This window comes from Saccopteryx leptura, chromosome 2, assembly GCF_036850995.1.
Source record: "Saccopteryx leptura isolate mSacLep1 chromosome 2, mSacLep1_pri_phased_curated, whole genome shotgun sequence".
Lineage (NCBI taxonomy): Eukaryota > Metazoa > Chordata > Mammalia > Chiroptera > Emballonuridae > Saccopteryx > Saccopteryx leptura.
Window position 1 is genome coordinate 224,021,923 of NC_089504.1, and position 18,289 is coordinate 224,040,211.

At 44.9% G+C, this 18,289-nt stretch overlaps 1 protein-coding gene across 2 annotated transcripts in view; it reads left to right on the forward strand.

Annotated features, from left to right (window-relative positions):
• RCAN1 (regulator of calcineurin 1) overlaps positions 1-15,749 on the forward strand; it is a 94,634-nt gene extending 78,885 nt beyond the window's left edge. The window contains exons 1-4 of one of the 2 annotated variants that reach the window (XM_066370266.1): positions 7,413-7,699; positions 10,461-10,634; positions 11,639-11,798; positions 14,025-15,749. In XM_066370266.1, coding sequence (XP_066226363.1) covers positions 7,613-7,699; positions 10,461-10,634; positions 11,639-11,798; positions 14,025-14,197 — 594 coding nt within the window. In that variant the 5' untranslated portion in view covers positions 7,413-7,612 and the 3' untranslated portion in view covers positions 14,198-15,749. Of the gene's footprint in view, positions 1-7,412; positions 7,700-10,460; positions 10,635-11,638; positions 11,799-14,024 lie in introns of those variants that run through there. The other variant, XM_066370265.1, reaches the window with a different exon arrangement.
• Positions 15,750-18,289: the final 2,540 nt, after the last annotated feature.

An 18,289-nucleotide genomic window follows, 5' to 3' on the forward strand; every position in this document is an offset into this window, starting at 1 on the left:
CGTTTCATCGATGCAATTTTATCATTGCATATTAGACACACTGCAGAACCTGCTCTCTCCACAAAGGTGAATTCCTCTGTCCATTCCTGCTGAAAAGTACGATACTCCTCATCTATTTTTCTTTTAGCCATCTTCTTCATCAAAAGGGTTTTGCAATTAGGTACCTGACTACTTGATTAAAAGGAGGGAACTTTACTTCCTGACCTCACAATGACCCGTGTACATTATGCATTATCCAATAAAAATTTGGTGGTATCCTGGAGGACATCTGTGATTGGCTCCAGCCACCCGCAACCATGAACATGAGCGGTAGGAAATGAATGGATTGTAATACATGAGAATGTTTTATATTTTTAAAGTTATTATTTTTTTCTTAAAGATTTTTCTGCGAGCCAGATGCAGCCATCAAAAGAGCCACATCTGGCTCACGAGCCATAGGTTCCCAGCCCCTGCTCTAATACAAAGTCATTTATCTGAGGCATAAATGGGATTCCTCATGAGAATGCACCAACCCACATCATGCAACAGTCAAGGGTGTGGGGAAAAGCTTAGTGTTGAGAAGGTCTTAGTATTAAAAGGGTGAGAATGGCTTAGTTTTAAAATTAAGCTTTAAACTATAATGACTTTGCTGGCTTACAGCCTGTCTCCCACACCCAATGCAAACTATAAGCGAGCAAACATATATATCATATTTACAAACTTATTTGACCAATGGGGGGATGAGCCCCAGTACCACAGGGCACTCACACTTGGTGGTCCTAATTTATGGTACAAGCGTGGAACCTGCACTCACAAGATCAGGGTGAGTCTTTGCTCTCCTAAGCACAGTGTGCTCCTCTGGACCTCAGTATCTTTATCAGCAGAATGGGTATAAAAATGCAACTAACACTCATCAACCACAGACTCTCTCTGCTCTTGTCTGATTGTTTGCTTCTCACCAAAACTCTGAATCTGCTGTTAACCCCCGTGTCCACGTTGAGGACAGGCACATGCTCCTGGGTTAACAGCTGCTTTTACACAGGAACCGATACAGCCAAGGAGGAGAAAGAGCCCCTGTGTGCTTCTTTTGTGTAGCAGCTTTGGTGGGTCATCCTGGGAACAACCTCTCCCTGAGAGAGGGGCAGATATTATGTAATGCTATTCCATTACCTCAGAGGCTAACAGCCCCAACAGACCGGATTCCAGGTTCGTTAGCATTCCAGATAAATGCACAGGCCCTTTTATTTGCATGGTCGTTTTCCTGCCTGGGGGATCTTTTGCAAAGTTCCTCATTCCTCACTCTGGTGGGTTTGCAAAACAAAGGCAAAACTCACTTCTTCTCTGTGGTCATCTGATAGAAAGTTTCCTTGGTGGCACATTCTTGGTGAAACTGTAACCTCCTTGGGGTTTCCAGCAGGCACGCTGAGTCACCCTACCTATGCTTTAGGAATGGTGTAATAGCAACGATGGGGTTCAGCATTGACTTCAGCTTTTCCTCATGGAAAACAGCAACTTCTTAATGAAAATATGCACCCATTGCTTGGAGCCAGAGGAAGCAAACTCAGGTTACAGAGATGCACTTAAGACGTTTATGGTGAGAACAGAAGAAATGCAAAACATCTAAATCAGTGGTAGTCAATCTGGTCCCTACCGCCTACTAGTGGGCGTTCCAGCTTTCATGGTAGGCGGTAGCAGAGCAACCAAAGCATAAATAAAAAGATAGATTTAACTATAGTAAGTTGTTTTATAAAGATTTATTCTGCCAAACTTAGCAAAAATCTGACATAAAGTACTTGATAAGTAATTATTATTATATGCTTTAACTTGCTGTAACTCTGCTTTATAAATTTTATAAAGTAAAGTTACTTTCCTACTTTATAAATCACCATTACTGTGGAACCCGTGGGCGGTTAGAAAATTTTACTACTAACAGAGATACAAAAGTTGTGGGCGGTAGGTATAAAAAAGTTGACTACCCCTGATCTAAATCCTTCAGTAAACGAAAGCGCTACATTTCACCTTTAATTTTTGTTTTCCTATTTTGTGTACCATTTTCAGTGTGCATCTCAAGAGTCCCTAATGGCACACTGCCACTGGCCCTGCTTTCTTCAGATCACTTCCATCCCCTTAGCAGAGAAGGATGGACTTGTGCCCTGGACCGCAGGGGTGGGTATACAGGAGGAAAGCCAACTTTTTTACTTTTAGTTTTTTCTTGGCAACTTCAGTGGGGAATAATTGACATAATAAATTTCATAAATTTAAAGTGTGCAATTTAGTTTTGACAGGTGTGTACTCCCATGAAATCTCCACTAAAATCAAGATACGGTTTTCATCGTCTCCAAAAGATTTTCCACTGTTAGTTTATAACTCATCCCTCTGTGTCCCTGCTCCAAGCAGTTACTGACTTGCTTGCTGTCATTATAGGGTAATTTGGATGTTTGTTATTTATGATATGATGATGATGATGACGATGTTTAGGTGTACAACATTATACTGTAATTTGACAACTGTATTCACTACAAAGTGAACACCCTCAAAGGTCTAATTACTGTCCTTCACCATCAAATTGACCCCTTCACTCCTTTCTCCCACCCCCCAGTCCCTTTCCCTCTGGTAACCACCGATCTGCTCTCTGTATCTATGAATTTGGTTTGGTTTTGTCTGTTTTTAGGTTTTACCTGTGAGGGAAATCATGCGGTATTTGTCTTTCTTCTCCTGTTTTATCTCACTTAGTATTATACACTCAAGGTCCATCCATGTTATCACAAATGGCAAGGTTTCGTTCCTTTTTATGGTTGCACAGTATTCCATTATGTATGTGTACCATATCTTCTATATCCATTCATCCATCGATGGACACTTCAGTTGTTTCCATATCTTAACTGTTGTGAATAATGCTGCAGTGAATATTGGAGTGCATATAGCACTTCAAATTAGTGTTTTGTGTTCTTCAGATACATACTCAGAAGTGGAATTGCTGAGCTATATAATATAGGAGTTCTGTTCTTAATTTTTTTTAAAGAACCTCCATATTGTTTTCTATGGTAGCTACAAGTTTACATTCTCACCAAAAAGGGTTCCTTTTTCTCCACATCTTCTCCAACAGCTATGATTCTTGTCTTTTTGATAATAGTCATTTTAACAACCATGAGGTGATATGTCATTGTGGCTTTGATTTGCATTTTCTTGATGATTAATAATTTTGCACATCTGTTCATGTACCGTTGGCTGTCTGTATGTCTTTGGAAAAATGTCTATTCAGGTCCTCTGCCCATTTTTATTTTGGATTTGTTTGTTTGTTTATTTATTTTTCTGAAGTGAGAAGTGGGGAGGCAAAGAGACAGACTCCCACATGTGTCCAGCAGGGATCCACCCAGCATGCCCACTAGGGGGCGATGCTCTGCCCATATGGAGTGTTGCTTCGTTGCAACTGGAGCCATTCTAGCACCTGAGGTGGAGGCCACAGAGCCATCCTCAGCTCCTGGGCCAACTTTGCTCCAATGGAGCCTTGGCTGAGGGGGAGGAAGAGAGAGATAGAAAGGAGAGGGGGAAGGGTGGAGAAGCAGGATGGGTGCTTCTCCTGTGTGCCCTGGCCAGGAATTGACCCGGGACTTCCACACGCCCAGGCGGACACTCTACCGCTGAGCCAACTGGCCAGGGCTGCCCATTTTTAAATCAGGTTATTTCTTATTGAGTTGTATGAGTTCTTTATACAGTATTTTGGACATTAACCCCTAATCAATGTAACATTTACAATCATCATCTCCTATTCAGTAAGTTGCCTTTTCATTCTGATGATGGTTTTATTTGCTGTGCAGAAGCTTTTTAGTTTGATGTAGTCCCATTTATTTTGAAAGTCTATATTTTTTATATTTTCAATTTATTGGTATTAGAGAGAGAGAAGGAGGAGGAGGAGGAGAGAGAAACACCAATTTGTTGCTCCACTTATTTATACATTCATTGGTTGGTTCTCATATATCCCCCTGAGCCAGGATCAAACCTGTGACCTCAGCACGCCAGGACAATGCTTGATCCATTCAGCCACTCTTCGAGAGTCAGGTTTTTTTAAATACATACTTTTGGATCAATTTTTATTCTTGGTGGGAAAAACCACAATTTACAAAGTAAATATTTTTTGCATAGGACATTTAGAAATTCAAGTTCATGTGTAATAAACATGCAAAGAGCAGGCATTCCTACAAAAACTCTCAGGGTAGTAGACAACAGCACCCTGAAATGAGTTTGGAGTGTGTTACCTCAGGGTGCAGGGCTGTTGTCTGTGCCCGTGGCCAGCTGGGGTGCCAGAGCACCGTGAAGGAGGTACACACGCAACCCGATACTGAGAACTTGGATCTGCTCTGCACCTAGCCCGTGTGGCAGTGGAGGCTGCCTGCCAGGCCCTGCATTCCCTCTCCTGGTACGGGGCCCTGGCACAGTTTAGGCATGTTGGTTTTCACCGAATAGCATTTTATCAGCCTTCCTACAGATGACCACTACTTTGAGGCCCTTTCCCTGATACAAAGATGGAAGCACTCAAATTCACTAAACGTGATTCAGATGAAGCTAAAGTCAGTTCAAAGGCACTTACAGAATTACATGTTTTGTTAAACTTTCGGGCAGCCCAGTGAAAAATATCAATCACTTATCATTTGTGTTTCTGGGCAAAATAGTTGAACAACCTTCATATACCTCACTATTCTTTTTCTCTTTTCATCCATATAATGAAACCAGCATTGCAAATTTGGGCGAGTCCAGCACTCTTGTCTCAGATGAACGGATGTGTTTCAGATTTTCCCTGCTATTGAACTGGAACTGTGTGTCCTGATGTTTTATAAAGCAAGAGGCCAGTGATACTAACCTCTTCTCCCTCTACAGACAACCCTTCAAATCTGTTTGCCAAAGTGGACTCCAGGAAGGGGAGGAGTTGGAGCTGGGGAGGGAGGACACTCAGAGAAGGTTCAGCCCCAGTGGACGGGGTGGAATGCAGCTCTGTGTTCAACCACCCCCTCCCTTCCCCCTTAGCCCCCCCCCCCCCACACACACACACACTCACATACACACTTCCCATACACCCAGCACCAGAGACACCACCAAAGTCTGCCTGCGCCTCCTGGACAGGCTGCAACCCGCTGATGCGTGCTATGCCCCTCAGAGTGGTATGCGCTTAGATCTTTTCAGTTTCGGAGTTATGGGTAATTTGGCAGAGCACATGCCATACATGGTTTCTTATGCAAGTCTCCAGCCGGCAGTGAGGCAGAGCCGCTCATTCATCCAAGAAGATGTTGCCTTTCCTTCTCTGGAAGAATTAATGTTCTGTTTGTTCTTTTTCCTCATTGTATATATTCTTTTTGCTATTGGCTGACTTTAATGATTCTTTAAAGTTAATCTTTAAAGGTGGATGGTAGGGTTCCGTTTAAATTTTGGAAGCTTAACAGATGTCTCTGCGTGTACCTAGACTAGAGAATGCTTTTAGGTGATAATGAAATTGAGGGGAGTGGGCAGGATCCAGGACCCATACTGACACAGATCTAAACCGCTCAAGTGCCCCAAAGCCCAGGCCATCCCAGCCTGAGTCTCCAGGCCAGGCATCCGACCTGACGACGAAGCCAGCAAAATGAACTCTTCAGCTGTAGTAGATAGTCTTCCTACCTTTTCTTCCTTACCTATTAAAAAAAAAAATTTCTTATGGCTGAGTAGTATTCCATAGTGTATATGTACCACATCTTCTTTATCCAATCATCTATTGAAGGGCTTTTTGGTTGTTTCCATGTTTTGCCCACTGTGAACAATGCTGCAATGAACATGGGGCTGCATGTGTCTTTACGTACCAATGTGTTTGAGTTTTGGGAGTGTATACCCAGTACCAGTGTTTTTGAGTTTTGGGAGTGTATACCCAGTAGAGGGATTGCTGGGTCATATGGTAGTTCTATTTTTAGTTTTTTGAGGAACCACCATACTTTCTTCCATAATGGTTGTACTACTTTACATTCCCACCAACAGTGGATGAGGGTTCCTTTTTCTCCACAGCCTCTCCAACACTTGCTATTACCTGTCTTGTTGATAATAGCTAATCTAACAGGTGTGAGGTGGTATCGCATTGTAGTTTTGATTTGCATTTCTCTAACAACTAATGAAGATGAGCATCTTTTCATATATCTGTTGGCCATTTGTATTTCTTCCTGGGAGAAGTGTCTGTTCATGTCCTCTTCCCATTTTTTTATTGGATTGTTTGTTTGTTGTTGACTTTTATGAGTTCTTTGTATATTTTGGATATTAGGTCCTTATCTGAACTGTTGTTTGAAAATATCATCTCCCATTTAGTTGGCAATTTTGTTGTCAGTTTCTCTTGCTGTGCAAAATGGATAGATCTTGATAAAATTATTTGGAGTGAAATAAGTAAATCAGAAAAAACTAAGAACTGCATGATTCCATACATAGGTGAGACATAAAAACGAGACTAAGAGACATGGACAAGAGTATGGTGGGTAAGGGAGAAGGGGGGGAGGGGAGGGGCACAAAGAAAACCCAGAGGACAGTCTGACTTTGGGTGACAGGTATACAACATAATTGAATGACAAGATAACCTGGAGATGTTTTCTTTGAACATATGTACCCTGATTTATTAATGTCACCCCATTAAAGTTAATAAAAATTTATAAAAAAAAAAACCAAACTTTTAGTCTATGAGTCTTAAAGCAGGACCGGTGTATTAATATTTTTCTCAGCTTCAGACACTAGATTCTCTAAAATGTTTCTGTAGCTTTCTTAGAATTCAGAAGCTGTTAGAAAATGATCAAAGTGTTGCATATTCCCGATTCTCAAATTACAGTCAAGTTTTCCCCGTGAAACCCCTACCATTGCACAAGTGTCTCTTCCCTCTTGCCACTGTGGGATACAAGTGGGAAGTAGGACAGTCACCCAATAACGTTCTGTTGGTGTGGGGGGGCTGTATTTCAAAATAAGCTCCACTCTTTTCTTTAAAAACAATTCATTGGCCAAGACAGGTTTCAGATGTTTTCTTTAATACCCCAGTGTGAAACTTTGATTGTTTTTCAGGAAATAACAGGGATCAAACAACCGTCCAAGGCTGGTTCCCAGGTTTCCCAAAGCCTTGAAAGCTCCCGGGAGGCTAATTACTGTTTACTGCAGACCTTCCTTTTCTTTTGTAACATTTTCCATCTTAAGAAGGGTCGTCCCATTCAGCCGGGCGTGAGGGCGTGAGGGCGGCGGGCGCCAGAGCACTGAATGGAATTACTGCGCGTGGAAAGTATGTTGCCGGCGCGGGTGACGGAGCAGCTGCAGAGCAACCTCTGCCGATTTTTCCATCGTCCCCCCCTGCGCAGAGCTAATTAGCATAGGGAAAATGACTAAGGTGTTGACGTCACCTCTTTCCAGTAGAAACTTACACTCTGTGCCTGTCTGCCTGCAAGCATGCGGGACTTGACTCAGGAATTTGCTGTCCAAACAGGATGCGCTGGAAGCTGGGCGTCCGTCCCCCACCCCCGGGGGGCTGGACCTCGCTGCTTTATATAAGCGCGGGCCGGACAAAGAACCCCCAGCCTTCTGCGAAGGAACCTCACCCGGGCTCCCCTGCCTTCGTGCGTCTCTAGTGCCTTCCCTGTAGGAAAGCAAGATGCATTTTAGAAACTTTAACTACAGTTTTAGCTCCTTGATTGCCTGCGTGGCAAACAGTGATATCTTCAGCGAAAGTGAAACCAGGGTAAGGCTCCTAATGTGCGATTTTTGAGAGTTTTCAAAGCATCCCGTTAATTGGGATTATTAATTGAAATATTGGGGGGCGGGTTATGTGGCTCTCTTGTGGATTTGGGTTTTTGATGCTTTTTAAAAAAATAAATCCAGAATACTTGTGAGCTTTAAAAGTCAAAGCGCTTGGTATTTGAAAACCTCCAGACCTATTGGCCACCAGTTAAGGCAGATTTTTGATGTTGACGTTGCGTGTTTTTCATCCTGGGAAAAGTTTTTAGAAGGAGGTCTTAGTGAATAGAATGTCTCACTTTGGCATCTAGAGTTCAGAATAGTTTAGTCTTATCTTAAGAAGTGAATACTACAAAAGTGTTGGCATGTTTGCAGTAACTCCCAAGTTGCTGTAGCTGGAGAAAACGCTGCCATAGCAAATAATAAGAAAGAGAAATAACACAAGTGTGGGATGAGCGTAGCTCCTGGGAAGCAGCTTTTGATGCTGGTAATTAATATAATTAGTCATTTTCATCACTATAATTTTCTTCTTTATTTGATTAAGATGTAAGATTTTCATTAGTATCTACCCAGCTATCTAACTGATATTTACCAGTATCGTGTGTGAATGAATGTATGTTCTGCCTGAGGGGCGGAGTTCGTGCTATGTGCTTTATTTATACTCAAAGCCATATTGGGATGTGTGAGGGTTTCTTGTTTGTTTGTTTTGAAGTTAAATTTAACTCCATAATTATGTACTGTGCTTCCAGCCAGAGCTGTAGGTTTTGAACTAGATATTAGACCACATTCTATTTTTAAAAGTACAGTGTGCACTTAATATTAGTCTTGAGTGAGTAAAATCTCTCATTTAGTGAGGTAAGAGATGCCGTCCACAACTGTAATAACTAGGTATCAGTAGTTGGAACACATAAGAGTATTTTGTGAAAGAATGGTGTAATAGAAGCATGGATTTAACAGAAAACATGCATGCTCTTGTGTTCTGGTCCTGAGCTATGACTTATAGTCTAAAAATATTCATCAAAGTCATCTCTCCCAAATTATGAATCATAACTTTGAAACTACACAGTTGATCACAATGCCTATTGAGGTCATGCAGAATTCCAAATTTATGCAGAAACCCTATGCCAGGAACCTGCCCTGCTGAGGAGTGGGAGAAAGAAGCCATTAGCGGCCAGGTGAATCCAGAAAGAGCAGAAAGAAGCATCTTTGTCCTCCTTCTCATTCTTTGCCTCTGCGAGAGCCCTCATGGGAAAGTCTCAAGAGTCCCATAAACTAAGGGGAAAGCTAGGAAATTCAAAGAGCGAAGGTTTGTGAGCTGTTCCCTCTCCCCCTTAATGCCCTGACATGTAGAGTGGACATGTTCCCTGGAGCCCATTCCCTCTGGCTTCCCTGCACTGAATTTATTTTTTTTTATTTATTTTTTTTTTTAGAGAGAGAGGGATAGATAGGGACAGACAGGAACGGAGAGAGATGAGAAGCATCAATCATCAGTTCTTTTGTTGTTGTTGTGACACCATAGTTGCTCATTGATTGCTTTCTCATATGTGCCTTGACTGTGGGGCTTCAGCAGACCGAGTAACCCCTTGCTCGAGCCAGAGACCTTGGGTCCAAGCTGGTGAGCTTTGCTCAAACCAGATGAGCCCGCACTCAAGCTGTGACCTCGGGGTCTCGAACCTGGGTCCTCTGCATCCCAGTCCGACGCTGTATCCACTGCACCACCACCTGGTCAGGCCGTGCACTTAATGTTTTTGAAGACACTTTCCTCCCACCCCTCTGCAGAAACAACTTGCGCCCATTGGTCTCCAGGTCACTTTGTGGGCCCACCTACTTTCCCATCACTCACCTGTGTGGAGGCACCCCGCCCCACCACCCTCTTCAGGCCACTGGAAGTCTCCAAGCTCTGACTATCCATCAGCTCCCTCTCTGGCTGGAATCCTGAGAGGGCAGTGGACACCCAGCACCTCCCCCAGTGGCACCCCTACTAACACCTCCAGCCTGGGAGGGAGGGGTCCTCAGAGCTTGTCTAGGAGGCTGATGAGCCCTTTCCTGAATCTAAGTGTGTGATCATTGAACTTAGTATCTCAGTTCTACGCTCTCAAGCTGTTTCATAATTACCGTAGCCCTGTAACCCTAGAGATGTGCCTGTATATTCACACCAGCAGGCAGAATGAGTCCATTTGCAGTATGTTAATATTTAGACCATTATTTTATAGAGTTAAAAAGCAATAGGTTGAGAATTAAAAAGTACAAGGCTTATTTACTTCCTTGTTTTCCAGTTTAATAAAAGTGGTTTTCTCAAATTAACTGCACTGCTTTTAAGCCCTAAAGAAACACTTGATGGGGACACGGCACTAGGTCCTAAGCTGAGGGGTGAGAGTGAAGTTCCCTCGGCTGGGGAACGTCGTTGGAGTCAGGAACTGTCGGCCGGAGGGGTAGCAGGTGACCAGAACACACCTCTTCGTGAATGCTATTGCCTGAACAGGAGTGTTTGTGTGACCGGAAATGTTTAAGTGCTGGTCGTTATTCTGCTGATGGAGTGAAGTTAGTCAGACATTCTGTCTCATCAAGTCATCAGTATTAGAAAGAAAAGGGCAGAAAGGAGAACCTCCCAGGGGAGAGGCACATTCTCTGTCTTTTCTACCAGGAGTTAAGTGTTCTGGAAACAATTAGTAATTCACGTCCTTGAGTAGGAAGTGTCTGTGACAGTCATCTAGTTAAGGATCCTATGAAGGTAAGCTTTAACTCCTTTTATTTCTGTTTTACAGGCCAAATTCGAGTCCCTCTTTAGGACATACGACAAGGACATCACCTTTCAGTATTTTAAGAGCTTCAAACGTGTCAGAATAAACTTCAGCAACCCCTTATCTGCGGCAGATGCCAGACTGCAACTGCATAAGACTGAATTTCTTGGGAAGGAAATGAAATTGTATTTTGCTCAGGTAAGTTGAGTTCATTGATATGCATGCTTCCCCCTCCTCCTTCCCACTCTATTAAAAAGTAGCTCATACAGTGATAACAGGTTGGCAAGGCAGGGGAAGGAGCTTCTGGGATGCTGCCCCTGCCTAAAATGGGGCTCTGCGTTCCCTGCACCAGTACAGGAGCAGCTGTGCGAGGGGAGCTTCCTGACAGCAGAAACTGTGGACTTGCTGAACTTCAGAGTTGGGACGCCCTGCCCTGCCCCGCCTCCTAGTGGTGTGTGTGGGGCGCAGGCTTTGACTTGGGACACTCAGTTGTGAAGACACTCCTTTTTGCATTTCTTGGAGTTTTATATAACTGCTTAGTCCCTCCACGACTTTTTGAGATCATTCAAGTAAATGCATTGAGCACATTGGGATGGGGGGGTGTGGAACTGGTAAGATTTTGGTATAAGATTCTCCTAGACAGTCCACTAATCACTGGTAGAACTTTTAAGTTCAAACTAGGATCATCAGTTATTTTTCCTTGTTATTATTATTATTATTATTTTACCTCCTGGAAGATGGATGGTATTTCCTTCCTCACTTTTGGCTTCTGATTCAGAGCCCCAGAGGGAGTGAATTTGGGGGCTGCCACTGGGTGGGTGGGAGTCCTACCCCCCCTGCTTTGTCCCCTGAAGAATCACATCATCTTAGAGCTGTTACTTAACCTCCTGAAGCCTCAGTTGTGCCTCTGATAGGAGGAGCTGGAAGGATGGGTTTCTAGATTCACTCAGACCTGGACGACAGTGGCTTTATTTTTTACATTTATACAAAAGCCATCTGTTCATTTTCCATCAGTCTTGGTTGAGCATAATTTCTTGTGCATCCCGGTCCTAGGACAGGCTCCAGTCACATCAGCACCATAACCAGTGCTCAGACAGCCTCAGACCACTTTACGATGCAGGTGATGGATTGTCCTTTTGTAGCTGCGTTCACCCATGTCATTGAGCGCTGTTGCATTCGCCCATATTCCCTTCTTTCCCCAGACTCTACACATAGGGAGTTCACACCTGGCTCCGCCAAACCCAGACAAACAGTTTCTGATCTCTCCTCCTGCCTCACCGCCTGTTGGTTGGAAACAAGTGGAAGACGCTACCCCCGTCATAAATTATGATCTCTTATATGCTATCTCCAAGCTAGGGCCAGGTAAGCAGGGCTTCCAGGTGGGGAGGGGGTGGGCAGACATGGAGAGATGGCACGGAAGACCCTAGTTGCAGGTGCTCACCGGCATCCGGAAAGTGTGGCATTCCCGTTATTCTTTTCAACACACACCCCCCCCGCCGCCATTCTGTGTGATTGATGCAAGCGTGATGATCTCTATCTGCATCTTCCGTTTCGGTGTAACTCATGGCAGGAACATGCGTGTCTGCCTCTGGCCTCATTCCTTAAGGAGGGGCACAACAGGGACTGTAGTTGGTCATGGCTGGCATCATGTGACTCTACCCCTTTCCCCACTGAGCAGTCTGTGTGGGCAGCTCAAGGCCCCAGGTCCTGTTGCTCCAAGTGGGGATGAACAGTTGGACTTTGGAAAAACAAAACAACCCTCCCCCAGGAATTTTTAGTGAGGGTCATTCTATTGATAGGGTTTTTACTTGCCCTTTTCAGTGTTGTAGGGAATGCAAAACCACAGGTCAGCATGAGGAAGAGCCCAGCCATGCGTGCCCCTCTTGGCCCCATAGGCTGCTCCCCTGCTGAGCGTGCCAGAGAAAAAAGAGGTTCCTGTGCTCTGAAGGGGCAGAGCATGAGCACTCGGGGAGACAGCCACTCTGGCCTTGGGCTCCTCCATAAAACGGGCATTGATTGCCAGTGGAATGGTGTACATCCTTTACAGAACAATTCCAGCAGTGCCTGGCCCATGGAAAGTGCTCAGTTCATGTTTTTCTGGAAGCAGTAGAATCTTGGTGGTTTTTGTCCTGTCTGATAGAGGGTTGGGCTGAGGAGGCCATCAAGGTGAAGAGGTTTGAGCCCCTCCATCCCGATCCATGCAGCAAATGGAGTAAATGCTGAGACCATCAGCCTCTCATTTGTCCTTGACCAGCACAGACATTCCTTTGGTTTGAGGGTTTTATTTTCTTGGACCATCAGCAGTTTCACAGTGAAAAGATTATATTTCTGAAAACATTGCCCCAACGGAAATTTCCTCCATTGTGGAAAGCAAGGATCACGTTACTCACTGCTGATTACGCGTGAAGGTCAAGGTGGAAATGGCTGGTCTGAGGAAGCTGTGCTCCTCCAGGCAGCTCCTGGCCAAGGTGTATCAGCAGAGCCCAGGGCCAGTCGAGGTGCCCGGGGGCTAGAGCAGGGGGAAGCAGGTCTCTGGGGAGAGGTGTCGGCTGCTCCTAACACTGGAAGTGCTGCTCAGGAAAGCTCCGTCTAGAACCAACCACACCTTTGCAAAAGGCTTATCTGAGAAGCTTTAGTCAATAGATATAAAACTGATTTGCCCTTAGTTTACTTAACAACGAGATTGAATAATAGATTTCATATTTCGGCTGTGCTCTGCAGCCTACAAGATTGCAAAGATTTTGCAAACATGGTCCTGCTCCTGCCCTTCCTGGATTATGACCAATTGGTAGGTTGGTGGGATTTGTAAAGAGTACCCCGGCCAAGGTTTCACGTGATCTCTCTGACCCTCCACCTTACAGAATTCTCCCTCAAGAGAGCAGAGGCTCTTTCACCTTTTCAGGCACAGTTACAACATCCTAATCTCACCTGTGCAATTTAGAAAAGGCATCCACCTTTTTTTTTTTTTTTTTTTTTTTTTTGTATTTTTCTGAAGCTAGAAACGGGGAGAGACAGTCAGACTCCCGCATGCTCCCGACCGGGATCCACCCGGCACGCCCACCAGGGGGCGACGCTCTGCCCACCAGGGGGTGATGCTCTGCCCATCTGGGGCTTCGCTCTGCCGCCACTCTAGCGCCTGGGGCAGAGGCCAAGGAGCCATCCCCAGCATCCGGGCCATCTTTGCTCCAATGGAGCCTCGGCTGCGGGAGGGAAAGAGAGAGACAGAGAGGAAGGAGGGAGGGGGGTGGAGAAGCAAATGGGCGCTTCTCCTGTGTGCCCTGGCCGGGAATTGAACCCTGGACTTCTGCACGCCAGGCCGATGCTCTACCACTGAGCCAACCGGCCAGGGCCAGGCATCCACCTTTTTTAATGGGTAAAAGCACCTTCCGTGTGGAGAAGAGTCCCAGAAGCAGCGGGAGAAAGAGCCCTGCTCACTGCTCCTTCCTTCCGTCTAGACTGCCCCTCGTTCCCCACTGAATGCTCACAGAAGCTTGGCTGAGCAGCCCTGAAAGCTTTTCCATGCGCTGTCGCTGGGCGGCCCTCTTTGTCTCCTTCCTGAGTTACCCTGTCCTTAATTTCTTTCTCTAGGGGAGAAGTACGAATTGCACGCAGCAACTGACACCACTCCCAGTGTGGTGGTCCACGTGTGTGAGAGTGACCAGGAGAATGAGGAGGAAGATGAGATGGAAAGAATGAAGAGACCCAAACCCAAAATTATCCAGACCAGAAGGCCGGAGTATGCGCCCATCCACTTAAGTTGAACGGGCACCTGGACGAAGAACTCCAAGTCACACTCACGGGAGGAATCATTTACTGTGAAAGTGGCCGGTCACAACTTTGGAAGTGGCAGCTGCGACCTGGTGGTGGAAATTTCAGTCCACGTTGCTCAGAAGAGGATCAAGGCTTTGTCTCCTGGTTCTAATACTTGCACATCAATGTTCATGGTCCCGGGAATGTCCCGGGTCAATCACTGAGTTTGGGGTGATCGCACAAGGACATTTAGGGAGTGTCTTGAGAAAACCTGATAATGATAGTGTTTTGTACTTGTTCTTTTCTGGTGGGTTCTGTTTTTGCCAAGGGCAGGCTGATCAAGGGGTCTGAAGCCCGTTCCTGAGCAGCCGTCCAGGGTCGACCCTTCCCTCTCCCTGGTGGGGAGAGGTACCATGTGACCATAAAGTCTCTGAGGCAGAAAGGTTGTGAGAACCACAGTACAGTGTGGAAATTGTAGTGTCCTGTTTTCTTCCCTCATGTCCTGATGTTCGTGCATGTATATTACTGATTTCCGGAACTAACCTTCATTCGTATATAGAGTCACGTCCCCGTTGTTTTGCATGTTTTGGGAAGATAGGAAAGTATTTGGAAAGTTTCACCCCTGTAGATCCACAGCCCCCGACAACAGCTCTCACCTGTGGAGTTCCACTCAGCATCCTGTCCAGTGCATCACATAACGTGTGCTACTACTGAAGGAGCCCGTCTGAAACTCCTAGGTCAGGTTCCGCTTATAAAATGCAGAGAACAGTTTCACTGCCAACTTTTAGTGGGTGAGGAATTTCCTCTTAGGTGTCATGGGTTGGACATCAATTTCATCTGTTTCTTTCACCTGGTGGTTTATAGTGAGTTGTAGCCAGAAACCCTGCTCTGGGAATTGTCCTTAAAGACAACTGATTTTTTTTTTTTTACCCCACTTGAAACATCATGATACATTGTAAATAAAGCTGAGGGCGTATATTTGTACCTGTTGTGCTCTTGGGTATAAAACTAGGGCAGTGGAAGAGTAGGGTTAAGATGTATCAACCTACCTGTGGATCATATGTTGTAGAAAACACCATTACAATGTTTGGCGGGACTTGAATTCAAAGCATGTGAAATGGGAGAGTGGATGTGATGTGAAAGGGACATAGTGCCTTCCCCATTCATTCCTGATGGAATCATTACACTCGGCTCATGTCTCATTTTTTTCTAGTTGTAATGTGTATGTCTGGTAAATAGGTATTATATTTTGGCCTTAAAATACCGTAACAACATTTGTCATTTTGAAATACCTAATGCCAAGTAACAGTGCATGCTTTGGGAATTTGGAAGATGGTTCTCTTCAAGAAGCGAATAAGTTGGGTTGTTCATATCAAGAAAATGAATGTTCTCAAAACCCTGTTTACAGTACTTGGGAGTGGGCGGGTGTGGGAGAGATCGTTGCTTAGCTGTCCAGGTGTTCCTAGTTAAATGCTTCTAAAACTGGAGAGGCTAACCTCAGAATATTTTTTTTAACTGCATTCTGTAATAAATTGACACCATATGCTCTTTATGGAAATGTTACCTGTTTGTCCTTTTATTTCTAACGATCAGCCTGTGAATCCTTTGAATTCCACCTGTCTCAGGACTCATTCCTTCACCAGGCTGAGTTTGGGAGCCCCATTTCTTTGCTGCGGTTCACGGAGGGTCAGCCACACTGACAGTGTCTCGCTGAGTAAAGGGACAGTGACGGGGTCTCAAATCGAAGTCAGTTTCTCCTGTGTAGGCAGGTGGCGCCATGATGAAAACTCTTTCCCAGCACCTCCATGAGACAACAGTGTTTGTGACTGTTTGAAAAGTTCTCTTGTCTGTTAGAAAGAAAATGCCCATGGGAGGTACTAAATTGCATAGTCCAGTTGTGTTCCACAAGTCTGTCTGCAAGTCTTCTGTCTGAATTTCAGGCAGCCTTTTGCTGGGAACTCTTCTGACAAATGGCGGGGGAGGGGGGCTTTCTATACCCACTCCATGATTTATTCGCTAAAGTCCAGCAAATGACACTCATTTTGATCAAGATTATTAATATTAAACATTTCTCCGTGAAAAGTCACGCTTCTCTTTTTCAGTGAGTAGCCTCATCCTGTCATTTCCCAAAATCATTTACATATTTTAAAGCCATGTATGTTTAAGGTTTAAACATGTTGGAAAATCCACATTTCAATCAGGTCAGTCGATTCTGATTATTGGACAGATTCACTGATGACTATGGTGGGGGTGTGGTGTGGGATGAATGTCATTTATTATCCCTTTGAATGGCTACGAGCCCAGTGATGAACAGAGCTGGCTTGCAGAGTCGCAGTTCTGGGATCCTATTTCATAAATAATCCTGGAGTAGGGCTGTGATGTGTGGTCAGTTAAATCTGACTCCAGCAGGTCCCCTCTCACAACTGGGGAAACAGGTGGCTGGTCCCACTGCCAGTGAAGCCAGCAGACCCTAGTGTAGAAATCACAGCCTGCCAGCCAGCATCTTCACTCATTACAGGCGATGTCTGTAGCAGGTATGCATGGCAGTCTCGGCTGAAATTCCCAACCCAGTGGTGCTCGCCATTCCTGGTTGCTGGGCCGATGAACACGAAGGCTCCAAATCAGGAATGTACCTAGGACTCAAAAGTGTTTTCTTGGCCTGGCTTATGAAGGGTTCAGTTAAATGCACACTGACACGCAAAACAGGTGGGTTCGTGCAGAACACATCTTTTGCGTCATTTGATGGCTAGTGTTCCTTTAACAGATTTTGATAGAATTTGTTTCTGATTGGATGATAAGTACTTAGGGCCACCCAAGAACAGATGAGCCCCTCGCAACATGTGTCACATCAAAGGGAAGGGTGGTCAGCAGTGAGAAACGCCTCATGTTCATGCACCTGTTAATACCGGGTTGTAAACATTAATGTGCAGTCAGCAAGCATTTAGGATTTTACATTTCCAGAATGCTGTGTGAATGCTTGGCCACAGGAGATTTGGGTTTTCACAGAGCTTTTACTTTAGGTGAAATGTACAGACAGAGCTCACTACAGGGTAAATAGATGTCAAATATTAAATTGCAGACAGTTAACATACACTCTATGGACCCATCAGGACCAAAAAGAAACCAGCGGCTAGGTTGCGCCGTCCTTGGCATATGCAGAGAACCCCGTGGGATACTTGCTTTGCTGTGTTAAGCGCCTATCAAGTAACTAACACTCATCTCCGGGCCAAGAATTGAGAGAGGAGCTACACAGAAGTAATTTACCTTAAAATTGTTTGGGAGGAAGTTTTGCATATATTGATAAATAAGATTCCTTCTTCCCCAATTTTCTGGTCTTCTGATTCTAAAGTAGGAGACTAGGGGATTTTTTTCCAATACTCACCCCCCTTGGGTACTTCCTCCCTGCTGGTGGTGAAAGGTCACTTTAATCACGGCTTTGTTTGTGAAAGAAGGCAATGATTTGCAAGTGATTGAGATGTGGTGCCTCCGTTCAGCATTTCCTTTTCTTTCAAGATTCTGATTAGGGAATTGACCAACCATCCTGCACAGCAAACTAGCATGGAGAGCAGAGTGGCTGCTCTAACCGCTGCTCTCAGCTCCCTCCTTCAAGACCGTCAGCCCCTCTGGCTGACATTCATATCCTGGCTGTGTGTGATTTTCAGCGTTTGTAGCTCACTAGGTCTTTCTTCCCGATGCACCACTACCCGTGTCGTCTTCTGCCTAGAACATCGCCCCACTGCTCCGGTCCAGCCTGGGCTAACTCCACAAGGATATGTAGCCCACAAGAGCAGGCTCATGACAGTACTCACCTTTGAATCAATAGCAGCTACCACCATGCCCAGCCAGCAGGGCTCAGTAAATATGACTGGGATAATTGACTGACTTACTGATATTTGTTCTACAAGCTCTGTCATTAATGTCTCTCCCCTTAAGAATTATTACCAACTCCTCCTCCTGAATCTCCCACTGTGCCTCACACTTCTCCATTGTATTATGCATTGTCTTTTTAGTGTAATTGTTAAGTTGTGTATCTTCCTTGTTAGAACATAAGTCAACTGGAGGCAGGATTCCTGGTAGCATGTGGCTTATAGTAGACATTCAAC